Source organism: Notamacropus eugenii, chromosome 4 (genome assembly GCF_028372415.1).
Source record: "Notamacropus eugenii isolate mMacEug1 chromosome 4, mMacEug1.pri_v2, whole genome shotgun sequence".
In the NCBI taxonomy this organism is placed as follows: domain Eukaryota; kingdom Metazoa; phylum Chordata; class Mammalia; order Diprotodontia; family Macropodidae; genus Notamacropus; species Notamacropus eugenii.
Genome location: NC_092875.1, coordinates 103110438 through 103123001, shown reverse-complemented (window position 1 = coordinate 103123001; position 12564 = coordinate 103110438). Strand labels below are relative to the sequence as shown.

At 35.2% G+C, this 12564-nt stretch overlaps 1 protein-coding gene and 1 long non-coding RNA gene across 6 annotated transcripts in view; one reads left to right on the top strand and one right to left on the bottom strand.

Annotated features, from left to right (window-relative positions):
* KHDRBS3 (KH RNA binding domain containing, signal transduction associated 3) overlaps positions 1–12564 on the top strand; it is a 309488-nt gene that overhangs the window by 188697 nt on the left and 108227 nt on the right. For all 5 annotated transcript variants that reach the window (XM_072602997.1, XM_072602998.1, XM_072602996.1 and 2 more), the window contains exon 5: positions 2151–2290. In XM_072602997.1, coding sequence (XP_072459098.1) covers positions 2151–2290 — 140 coding nt within the window. The remainder of the gene's footprint in view (positions 1–2150; positions 2291–12564) is intronic.
* The window catches only part of LOC140500426 (uncharacterized), a 67266-nt gene that overhangs the window by 19582 nt on the left and 35120 nt on the right, over positions 1–12564 (bottom strand). The window lies entirely within an intron of this gene.

The window sequence follows — 12564 nt, the reverse complement described above, 5'->3', positions numbered from 1 at the left end:
AAGAATGACTCTTTCTCCTCTAAATTTGAGTCAGTAACTTATATAGGTTGGAAATAACATGTTTATGAAAAGAAAATTGATTATCTTAGCTGAATTGGAATTTTTTTGGGGGGGAACTTATCTTTTAAAATTTTCATCAAATCAAAATTGCCCATTTTATCTTTTATGATATCCTTTAACGATTTTCTGGTCATCAACTTTTCCCTTATCCATACATCCAAAAGACAGTTTCTTCCTTGATTCTCTAATTTGTTTAAAAATGTGGTGTTTTATAATTAGGTCATGAATCCATTTGTAGTCTATCAAACTGAGATTGTAGTATATAGTATGAAATTGTTGGTCTAAACCAACTGTTCTTTTAAACTGATTTCCAGTTTTCCTTTTAGTTTTTCTCAGATAGTAAGTCCTTAACTCAGTACTTGGAGTTTTTAGATTTATCAGATATTTGGCTATTGTATTTGTATGTATCTAATTTACTCTAGTGGTCCATGTTTTTGTTTTGTAACCAGTACCAAGTCATTTTTATTATTGCTTTATAGAATAGTTTTTGATCTGGTACTTCTAGGACCTCTTTCTTTCACCCTCCTTTTTATTTCCTTTGACATTCTTGACCTTTCGTTTATCCAAATGAATTTTGTTGTTAATTTTCCTAGTTACGTAAAGTTTAACATGAAGTTTATGCTTCCTTCTAAAGTATCGTTTCTCTGTTTCTCCTTCATGATATTTAGAATTTTTAGTTTTGCTTTGCCTGATGGTATGATTTCAATTCTTTTTTTTAAAAAAATTATCAGACACATAGTATATTTTGTTCCTCTTCCTCCTCTTGATTTTATATATGTGTTTCTTCATATTGTTCAGTTTGTTTTTTTATCCATTCTACTACATACTTTTGTTTTATCATATTGTTTAGCTCTTTCACATTTATGCTTTTGTCCTCTTTTTTAAATCTTCCAATAATTAAATACTGCAATCAGTTTGGAGTATGGTACTTTGATACACTAGTGTATTCTCATAGATTGTCTCCCCTTCCAACTTCTGGAGGCTTACTCTATCTCAGATTGTTTGAATTAAATAAATTGTTGCTCTTTTATTGCCTATTCAGTATATATGTATGTATATTTCTCCCCATTTTGTCTTTTCCTTTTAAATTGATAGTTCAAAAACCTCCCTTCCTTTCTTACTTCCATGCTCTTATTTTTAGTGAGTGACTTTAGTTTCCTGAAGGCTTCAGAGTAATTATCCTTTTTGATGTTCTCATTTCTCTTGTTTTTCAAATGAAATTTAGAGAATTTCATTTCCTAATAGATTATAGCCTTACATGTTCCTCATGTCTGTCATGGAGCTAGCTTCTGAACTACCAAATTTGAGCACCCTCTTATATCCATTTTCTGTGTCGTCTTTGTAGATTTTATTGTCTTCCTGTGGGTGCCATGTACTGTGACTTAGATTATGAGGCCTTTTCCTCTTCCTCTCCCCCCACATCTTCACCATGATTAATATCCCAGAGGTGCTACCATTCTCTCATTGACTCGATAGCTCCCCAACTCCCATGGAATTCAAATATCCTTTTGTCTAAGCCGACTTATGTCTAGATACTACTCATGGAGATGAGTGCTGTCTTTGAGAAGGCAGCCACTCAGTTCACAAACTTAACTCAAACTAAACTACCAATTCCTCATCTCCCTTCATTATCAGATAGCTCCTCTTCCATGGGAATCCTCCTTGAAGAATACTCTTTATAGGTGTGAGCTAAGCTGAAGTCCCAGGATTCACTCTGTCCTGCTGTCTAGAGCAAATTTTGATCTATGAAATGCAAAATTCTCAAAGGAAAATATGCATAATGTTAGAGCAAAGTGTGAGTAGTATTAAGAGTGTTTCATCACATAACTATGATAAGATAACTATGATAAGATAAAAGAGCTCTACAAAGCTAGGTAGAATGACATGTTTAAGATTGGTTTAGTTTTGCAAGTTATAATATAGAATTTTTACATTTCAGTAGAAATTGTATTAATGGCTTGTTATTGTATTTTACTATCTTGCAGATTCTTCATCAACTTCCCTTAATGTGTGAAAAAGTTTTTTTTTTAAATCTTTCTCACAGTAAAAATGAGTAGAAGAATGACTTGTTAAACCTCTCTTTTATTCAGGATTATAATGATGAAATCAGGCAAGCACAGCTCCAAGAACTGACATATTTGAATGGGGGTTCAGAAAATGCAGATGTTCCTGTTGTTCGTGGAAAACCACCAATGCGAGCACGGGGAGTACCAGCTCCTGCATTATCCAGGTTGGTGCTTCCAAATCTCACTTAATTTGAATTAATTTTATGTTATTAACTGCTTTTGATATTTAAGTACCATGCAATTCTAAGAAATTTTTTGAATTTTTCTGTTAATATTAATATTGTCCTTGTCCTTTGCATTTAATTGAAAGTGATAGTGCTCAGTTATTTTTTCTAGCTGTGCTCCTTCCAATTTTACAGAACTCTAATCATCAGAAAGATTTTCCTTGTATCATAGTTAGTTTTTTTTTTCTCTTTCTCACTTCAACCCATCATTCAAGCCAACTGTGCTTTGGGGGTCAAACAGAAAATGTCTAATCCCACTTTCACATGATAACTTTTCAAATATTTAAAGATAGCTATCATAATTCCTCTTCTCCTCTAAGTCTCTTAGGTATAGTGGGTAGAGCTCTGAGCCTGGAGTCAGAAATATCTGAGTTCAGATCCAGTCAGTCTTACAACACTAGTTATGTGTCACTGGGCAAGTCATTTAACTTCTGTTTCAGTTTCCGCAAATGTAAAATGGGAATAACTGTAGCACCCATCTCCCAGGGTTGTTATGAGGATCAAGTAAAATAATATTTTTAAACAATTAGCACAGTGCCTGGCACTTAGTAAATGGCTATTCCCTTCTCTTCCCTTTGCAGAATAAGCATCTTCAGTTCCTTTACAATCCCTTCACAAATCCTTATATGATTTGAACCTTCCTTTCCAGCATACCAGTGTTCTTTGGTAATATGTGTCACAGGAATTGAACTAAATGAATGACTTATTGAATGATTTTTTAAAAATAAAATGGTTAATGTGTGTTGAACTCTGGGGATACAGATACGAACTTGAAAAAGTCTCTATCCTCAAGGAATTTACATTACTCTTTCAAGAGGTACATCATGAAAAGATGGCTAGGATAGCTGCTTTATAGAATGCCTGGTCTGAGACTGGCTAGACATTTTGAGCTAACTGATAACAGTATTCTGTAGGTGACCTGAGTGGTGCAAAAGTACTCATTCTTTATTTCTGAATACTAGTCATCTTTTAAAAAATTTTTATTTTTTTATTTTTACATTGCTCAATTTTCCTCTGTGTCTCTGCCCTTTCCCTTCCCATTGAGCCACTCTATATGACAAATACTTTTAAAAGAAAAAAGAGAGAAATGGAAGATAATAAAATCAATAAAACCAATTAATATATTGGAAAAATCTGATAAGCAGTACCCGATGTATTCTTATTTCTTTTCTTTAAGGCTATGCTTATTCTTTGTGCTATTGTTTGTTTTGGTGCAGTGGATAGAGCACCAGTGCAGGAGAGTCAGGAGGACCTGAGTTCAAATCTCACCTCAGACACTTGACACTCACTAGCTGTGTGACCTTGGGCAAGTCACTTAACCCCAGTTGCCTCATCCTGGGTCATCTTCAGTCATCCTGATGAATAACTGCTCACTGGATTCAGATGGCTCCGGAGAAGAAGTGAGGCTGGTGACCTGCATAGCCCTCACTCAAAACAAAGTCAAGTGCAAGTCATGTCATTATTTCTCTAATGGCATGGTCTTCTTCAGCAATGAAGGATAAACACACACACACACACACACACACACACACACACAATGTTTGTTGTTGTTGATCTTTCCTTCTTGAATAGGACCAATGATATCACAAGGGGGGTGTTTTGACTTGTGCGAGAGCTGGATTTAAGTGAGGCAGAGTTGTGCAAAGTTATCAGCCTCATTTTTTCCCTCAGAGTCATCACAGTGCAGTGGCAAAATAGAAGTCAAGAAGACTGGTAATGGCCCAGGATGCAGTGGGCAACCTTGGCCTTTTTAAACTAAGATCTTTTCCAGGTCCCAATTTGTCGAAGGCAACACCCATTCAATGATTAAGGGCCAGGTAAGAATTGAGACAGAAGATGGCCTAGTTTGTCATAACAAAAGAATCAGTCTGAGAGCTTTAGACTTTCTGAATTTTCTGGCCAGAACAGAAAACAGTTGCTATTTACCCTCACTCTGAGATCTTCAAATCCAAAAGGTGAGCTAGCGAGGCTTATTGATGATTCCATGAAAGCCAGGGTGATTTAGTTTTAAAGGAGGTAGTCAGGTAGCTCCATTTCAATCACAGTGGGCTTTTTCAAAGCTTGATTTTTTATATCATGAAATCATAAATGTTCAGGGTGGAGCCAAAATGGCAGAATGAGAGCAGCTACTCACCTAAACTCTTAGACAAACTCCTTCAGATACCTCTAAAAAGAGAATCTGACCAAATTTTGGAGGTGTCGAATGCAGTAGGAGACAGACAGTGGCAGATTCATAGCCCAGGACAGACTGGAAGGTCGACAGGAAGGATCTGTTCTGTGGGGGTCTCCCGAAAGGGATCCCAAACTAAAAGCGCCAAGAAATATTGTTGCCAAACTCCAGAACTATCAAGTGAAGGAGAAAATATTACAGGCAGCCAGAAAGAAACCATTCAGATATCGAGGAGCTACAGTCAGGATCACACAGGACCTTGCAGCTTCTACATTAAAAGATCAAAGGAATTGGAATCTGATATTCCATAAGGCAAAGGAGGTGGGACTACAACAAAGGATCATTTACCCAGCAAAGTTCAGCATAACATTTCAGGCAAGGAGATGGACATTCCACGAAATTACAGATTTCCAGAACTTCCTGAAAAAAAGGCCAGAACTCAATAGAAAATTCGATCTTCAAATGCAGGTCTCAAGAGAGGAATAAAAAGGTAAACGGGAAAAGAAAATCTTGTTACTCAGTTTGGGCAAACTGTTTACCTCCCTATAAGGGAAGATGATTTGTTAATCTTGAGAATTGTACATCTATTATGAAATATAAAAGGGGTATACATAGAGATAACAAGTATAAAGTAAATGATGTGATGATAAAAATATGATTTAAGCATGTGAAGGGAAGGAGATGTGAAAAGGAGGAAGCAGGAAATGGTAAATTACATCACAGGAAGAAGTACAAAATTATAGTAGAGGGAAAGAGGGGAGAGAGATGAGCATTGTTTGAAAGGTACTCTCATCTGATTTGGTTCAAGGAAGGAACCATAAACTTAATTAAGTATATAAATCTAACTAACTCTATAGGCAGTAGGAGGGAAAGGGGGAAGAAAGGAGGGAAAACTGAAAGGGAGGGAAGAAGTAGTGAAGGTAAAGGGGGGGTAAAAGAGAGGGGGTTTGAAAAAAGGAAGACAAGACTGTAGGAGGTTGTGGTGAAAAGTAAAAACTATTGAGTAGAGGAAGGGAGACAGGAGAACTGAAAACACAAATGGTAGGAAAGAGGATGGAGGGAAAAACACAGATTGTAATCATAACTGTGAATGTGAATGGAATGAACTCTTCCATAAAACGGAGACAGATAACAGAATGGATTAAAAGCCATAATCCAACAATATGTGATTTACAAGAAACACATTTGAAACTGGGCGGGGGGGGGGGGGTGGAATACACACAGGGTAAAGGTAAAACGTTGGAGCAGAATGTATTGTGCCTCAGCTGATGTAAGAAAAGCAAGGCTAGCAATCATAATCCCAGACAAAGCAAAAGCAGAAATAGATCTAATCTAAAGACATAGGGTAGGGAAGCAAGCAGAAGTTTTTGTACAACGAAACCCAAGGCAAGCAAAATTCGGAGAGATGTAGAAAACTGGGAAAGAATTTTTACAGCTAATGTTGGTGATAAAGGCCTCATTTCTAGAATATATAGAGAACTGAGTCAAATGTATAAAAATCCAAGTCATTCCCTAATTGATAAATAGTCAAAGATATGAACAGGCAATTTTCAGAGGAAGAAATTAAAGATATCTATAATCGTTTGAAAAAATGCTCTAAATCACTTTTGATTCGAGAGATAGAAATCAAAACAACTCTGAGGTATCACATTACACCTCTCAGACTGGCAGGCATGACAGAACAGGAAGATGATAAATATTGGAGAGGATGTGGGAGAGCTGGAACAGTAATTCATTGTTGGTGGAGCTGTGAGCTCATGCAACCATTCTGGAGAGTGGTTTTGGAACTATGCCCAAAGGGCTACAAAAATGTCCATACCCTTTGACTCAGCAATATTGCTTCTAGGACTGTATCCCCAGGATATCATAAAAATGGGAAAGGGTGCCACATGTACAAAAATATTTATAGCAGCACTCTTTGTGGTGGCCAAAAACTGGAAATCAAGGGAATGTCCATCAGTTGGGGAATGGCTGAATAAATTACGGTATATAAGTGTAATGGAATACTATTGTGCTATAAGAAATGATGAACAAGATGACTTCAGAGAGGCCTGGCAAGATTTATATGATCTGATGCTGAGAGAAAGGAGCAGAACCAGGAGAACTCTGTGCATAGCAACAACCACAGGGTGCGAGAGTTTTTTCTAGTAGACTTGGAACTTCATTGCAATGCAACGACTTAAAAAAAATTCCCAGTGGTCTTCTAAGGTAAAATACCTTTCACATCCAGAGAAAGAACTATGGAATTCAATCACAGAATGTAGCAGATCATTTTTTTTTCTGTGTGTTGCGATTTGATTTGTTAGATGATTTCTCCCACTCATTTTAATTCTTCAACACAGCATGACTGTAGTGAAAATGTATTTAATAGCAATGTATGTGTAGAACCTATACAAAAGTGTATGCCATGTCATGGAGGGAGGGGGGAAGTAGGGAGGAAGAAGGGAGAAATAATAATCTAAGTTATATGGTAGTGATTGTAGAACAATGAAAATAAATAAAATTAATTAATTAAAAAAATCATAAATGAAATCTCTGCAAGACAATGGTTATTGACCCAGCTTTAAAAAGAAAATAGGAAATTTTAAAAAATCTAGTCCTCACATTCCAAGATATCTTCCCAGCAATTGAAAATTATAGTCCTTTGGACAGAGCACCCACATGTAATGATCTGACTCCCCACAGAGGGACTTCATGTGAAGAAAGAAGAGGAGGAGGAGGAGATAAATCAACGAGGAAGATAATAATAAAAAACAAAGGAATATTGCCTCCAGATCAGATAAAAGAGCCTAGGCTTTTATAAATAAATATTTCAAAACAAAGGAAAATGAGTGAGTATTTGGTGAGGCACAGGACTTCATAGATTACTATGAGAGCTTGGAACAATAGCAAGATATTCCTGAATGTTTTGAAAGATAAATAAAAATTATGAAAGCAGAATTAATGGCCTTCAAAATGAATGTAATTGGGAAAATAGAAAACTTGAATCCAGAGTAGCAAGTCTTACCAAAAAAAGAGAAAAACTGGTTAGGAATGCTATTATGTAAACATAAATTACTGTCTAAAACTAGAGATCCAAGAACAATGTTATTAGAAGAAAATATAAACTTCTTTCAAGCAAAATATGTAGATCTTGAAAGCAAGATGTGTAGAGACAAGTTAAGGATTATATCTCCCAGAAAATAAAAGCATGACAAGTCAGAAATCTTAAATACTATAAAGCAAGAACATTGTCTCTATTGCTTAGAACCCCAAGGCAAAGTGGAAATAGAAAAAAGCCCAGTGGTCACTCTTTCTGAAAGAAACCCCAAAATGAAACTACCAAGAATATTATAGCCAAAGTCCAGAGAACTTCCAGGTCAAGGAAAAAATGCCTCAATCAGGCAGAAAGAAGTAATTCAAGTACCAAAGTGACTACAGTTCAGATCATACTTGCTTTAGCATCCACCACCTTTACAGGGGTAGAGAACTTGGCATATGATATTCCAGAAAGCAACAAATGTGGGCTGACAGTCAAGAATGACTTACCCAGCAAAACCAAATACAGTTTTATAGGGAAAAAAAATGGTTGGTAATAAAATAAAGGGTATCCAAGTATTCCTGATGAAAACTAGAGCTACTGGGAAAATTTGAAGTATAAATACGGGAGTGAAGAGAAACATGAAGAGATAAACTTGAATGAACAATGATTAAGGATTAAACCAAGATTATTTCTTATATCTAAATATAGAGAGATAATACATGTGTTTCCTAAAACCTTAATATCATCAAGAGTCATATATCAAGGAAACCTAATTAAAGAAGGCCTGGAATGGTTCTGTCACATTATGATTATCTTAAGAATGAAAAGAGAGGATTCGTGGAATACTATGGGAAGTAAGGAAAATGAAAGTTCGGGGGAATTTCTCAAATAATCAAGTAGACAGCTTTACAAACAAGGAGATGGGAGTAAAGCAGAGATGCTGACACTTGAACCACATTCTCTTCTGAGAAATCCATGGGTTAGTAAGTGTATTCCTATTTCTATTCTGAACTGATCAAAAGAGGGAAAAATACTCAGCCACCCATACAGTTAGGTACAGAAATACATTTCACTTAACAGTGAAATAATAATAATACATATTTATATAGTATTGTGCCAGACATTCTGGCATAACATTCATAATGTTATGAAATCATTATCTCATTTGATCCTCCCAACAACCCTGGGAAGTAGGTACTGTTATTCTCCTCATTTTACAGATTAGAAAATTGAGGCAAACAGCTTGAGTGACTTTCCCAGGGTCATAGAGTTAGTGTTAAGTGTCTGAACCCATATTTGAAACTGGATCTTCCTGACTCTTAAGTCCAGTGCTCTATCCACTGTGCCACCTAGCTGCCCTGTGTTTAACATCCATGGGTTATATAATTGGCAGTAGATTCTCAATAATTTTCATTACAATGTACTCTCCTGATTCTTTTTCTGTCTGACTACTTTTCATTTCCTTTGCTGGACCTTACCCAGAGTTCAATTTTAGTCCCTTTTTTCTTCTTCCTCTATAGAATCTTATTTGTTAATCTCATCAGTTGCCATGGATGAAGTTATCATCCTTACCATGTAGATGATTATCAGATCTAGTTTTCTAGCCCTAACCTCTCAGCTAGCTTCCAGTTTTTCATCTCCAACTACCTTTTGCTCTGTGATCCTGGGCAAGTAACCTAACCCCTTCCTACCTCAATTTTCTCATCTATAAATGAAGATAATAATAGCACCCACCTCCCAAGATTGTTATGAGGATTAAATGAGACAACATTTGTAAAGTACTTTTAAAAACTTAAGTGCTAAGTAAATTTTATTATTATTTACAATAATATTACAAATATTATAATAATAAAACAATAGTAATGATTTTGGATGCCTCAAACTGGGTGGCCCTTAGACATCTTAAACTCAGCATGTTCAAAACTCATTATTTTCCCCCCAAATACTTCCTCTTCCAGTTCTCTCTTTTACTATCAAAGACATAACCATTCCCCTACTCGCTGAGACTCATAATCTTGCCATCATCGTTAGCTCCTTAGTGTTTAGGTGATTAAAGGGAATATTTTCAAAGAGATAGATAATCAAGTTCATCTTCTTTTATTCCTGGTTAATGTTTGTTGAAAAAGATTCAGACTGATACTTTGTTGCTGTTGATGAGTTTCAGTTTGGAGTTTTCTTGGTGAAGATACTAGATTGGTTTGCTATTTCTTTCTACAACTTATTTTACAGATGAGGAAACTGAGGCAAACAGGGTGAAGTGACTTGCCCAAAGTCATTCAACTAAGTAAGCTTAGTAAGTATAAGGCAAGATTTGAACTCAAGAAGATGAGTCTTCCTGCCTCCAAACCAGGCACTCTTTCTGCTGCGTCACTGAGCTGCTCCAATTGACTTCGTTGTCCTAGTTATCTTATTTCAGAGTACAAGAATAACTTCGCCCATTTATGCTCTTCTCTCTAAATTGTGGCTTCTCTTCATATTCAGAATATTATGAAACCTCTGTCATCAAAAGTGATCTTTCATAGGAATACACTTATTTATCCATGGATTTCTCTTTCTATTATGTAGTACTGAACCGACACTTAAGTTTTTAGAATGTTCCTCTGGTTGTTATATGCCTGGTGTTTGCATGGATTTACCAAGGTGTCATTAATTCCAAAAAAAATGATACGTTTGATCATTAATTACATAAATTATACTCAGTAATTTTCTAGGAACTTAATGAGTGAAATGTAAAAAAAAACTTTGGAGGAAAATTGATATTTCAGTTTTTCATTTATAGAAGTTAAGGAGAAAAAAAAGCCTTAAAATCAGTTTTGTTACAATGATAAATGAACAAAGAAAATGCTTTGAACAAATTGTATTAGGTCAGAGATTGTCAGTCTCTTCTGCTTGTGATTGTATTTGTTTAAGTTGAATATTATGTAAAATTGTTAGAATTTCATTCATTCAGATAATCATAGTGGTTGTTTTACAAATAGAATGACTGATTGAAAAAGCACCATTGAAAAAGTGATAGAGATGAAAGAATTGTAGTATGACATCTAAAATGTTCAATAAAACACAAGAGAAGACATGACTATTTTATTTTATTTTCCTTCTCTTTTTATTCACTCCTCAAATAACTCAAATGCAATAAAATTGACCCCAAATGGGGTTTCTTAATTTATGAATCTTAAAGAAAAACTTGGAGCAATCAAATTTAGAAATACCTATGTTGACCAAAATTTATAATAATTCTTTTAAAAAAAAATGTTCTATTAGGAAATAATCTTAGAGTAATGACAGTTTCTTCACATTGCTCTTTTTTGCAATATTCCAAGTTCAACTTTCAGAGTTGTGTTTTTATTCATTTATTTATTTATTCTTAGTTTTCAACATTCACTTCTAGAAGTTTTAAATTTTCTCCCTCTCCTTCCCCTCCCCAAAATGGCATGCAGTCTGATATAGGCTTTACATATACATTCCTATTAAACATATTTTCACATTGGTCCTGTTGTATAGAAGAAGTGGAAGAAATGGGAGTAACCATGAGAAAGAAAAAGACAAAACAAAACAAAAAAAGAAAATAGTCTGCTTAGATCTGCATTTAGCTTCCATATTTCTTTTTCTGGATGTGGATGGCATTTTCGAGAATGAGTCTTGGAATTGTTTTAGGTCCTTGCATTGCTGAGAAAAGCTAAGGCTGTCAAAGTCATACTGTGGTTGTTACTCTGTACAGTGTTCTCCTGGTTCTTCTTACTTCGCTCAACATCAGTTCATATAAGTCTTTACAGGCTTTTTCTGAAGTCAGCCTGTTCATCATTTCTTACACCACAATAGTATTCCATTACATTCATATACTACAACTTATTCAGCCATTCCCAGATTGATGGATATGCCCTCCATTTCCAGTTCTTGGCTAGCACTAAAAAAGGGCTGCTACAAATATTTTTGTACATGTGGGTCCTTTCCTCACTAGAATTGTGTTTTAAAATTACAATATTATCCCCACTTGCCTTGATTTGGACATATATGTAAATATCTTCTTGTTTTTGTCTGGTATATAGCAAGAGTAATGTGAAGTTAGATTTTTAAAATGCTAGTCAAATTGTAAGGGATTTTAAACTAAGGAATTTATACTTTATTTCAGAGTTAATAATAGGGAAGAGAAGGGAGTAAACATTTCTATAAAAGTACCAGGCACTGAGAAAATCAGTACCTGCCCTCAGCTAACTAACATTCATGAGGAAAAACAACATGCTAAAACTATGTACATATATACACAAACAGTAAATTGGAGGTTATCTTAGAGGGGTACTAGCATTGAGGGGAACCAGTAAAAATATCTTGATCAGTTTAGAGTTGACCTGAGTCTTTTCAAAATCCTGAAAATCTAAGAGCCAGAGCATAGCAGGAAAAAGATTTCAGGTATAGTAGATAAACAGTAATTTATAGAGTTTTCTGGGCAAAGAGAAGCAAAGAGGCCAGTATCACTATGTTCCTTGGATGGTAGTAAAGTGTAAAAAGACTGACTACATAGGAAAGGACCAGATTGTGAAGGACTTTAAAAGATTAACACACTGGTCAAAGAATAGGAACAAATAGTTCTTAGAAAAAGAATTATAAACTTTTGAAGAACCATATGAAAGAAAGCACCACATCTTTATTAATAAGAGAAATCCAAATCAAAATAACCCTCAAAATTTTCCTCATACTTGCAGATTGGGAAAGATGACAAAAGATAAGAATAATCAACATTGATGGTATTGTCAAGAGATTTGCAAGGTTTGTGGATCTGTGAATCAGTACAAACTTCTTATTAGAAAGCAATTGATGTTATGCTAATAGTGATTAAATTTAATTTATTAAGTACCAAGAATTATTTTGAGCTCTGAGTATACAAAGAAAGGCAAAAGACAGCCCTTTTTCTCAAGGAGCTCACAAGCAAATGCAGAAGACAGCATGTAAGCATCTAATACGAGCATGCTTTATACAGGAAAAATTGTAAGTAATCAGTAAAGGGAAAGCTCTAGCATAAAGGGG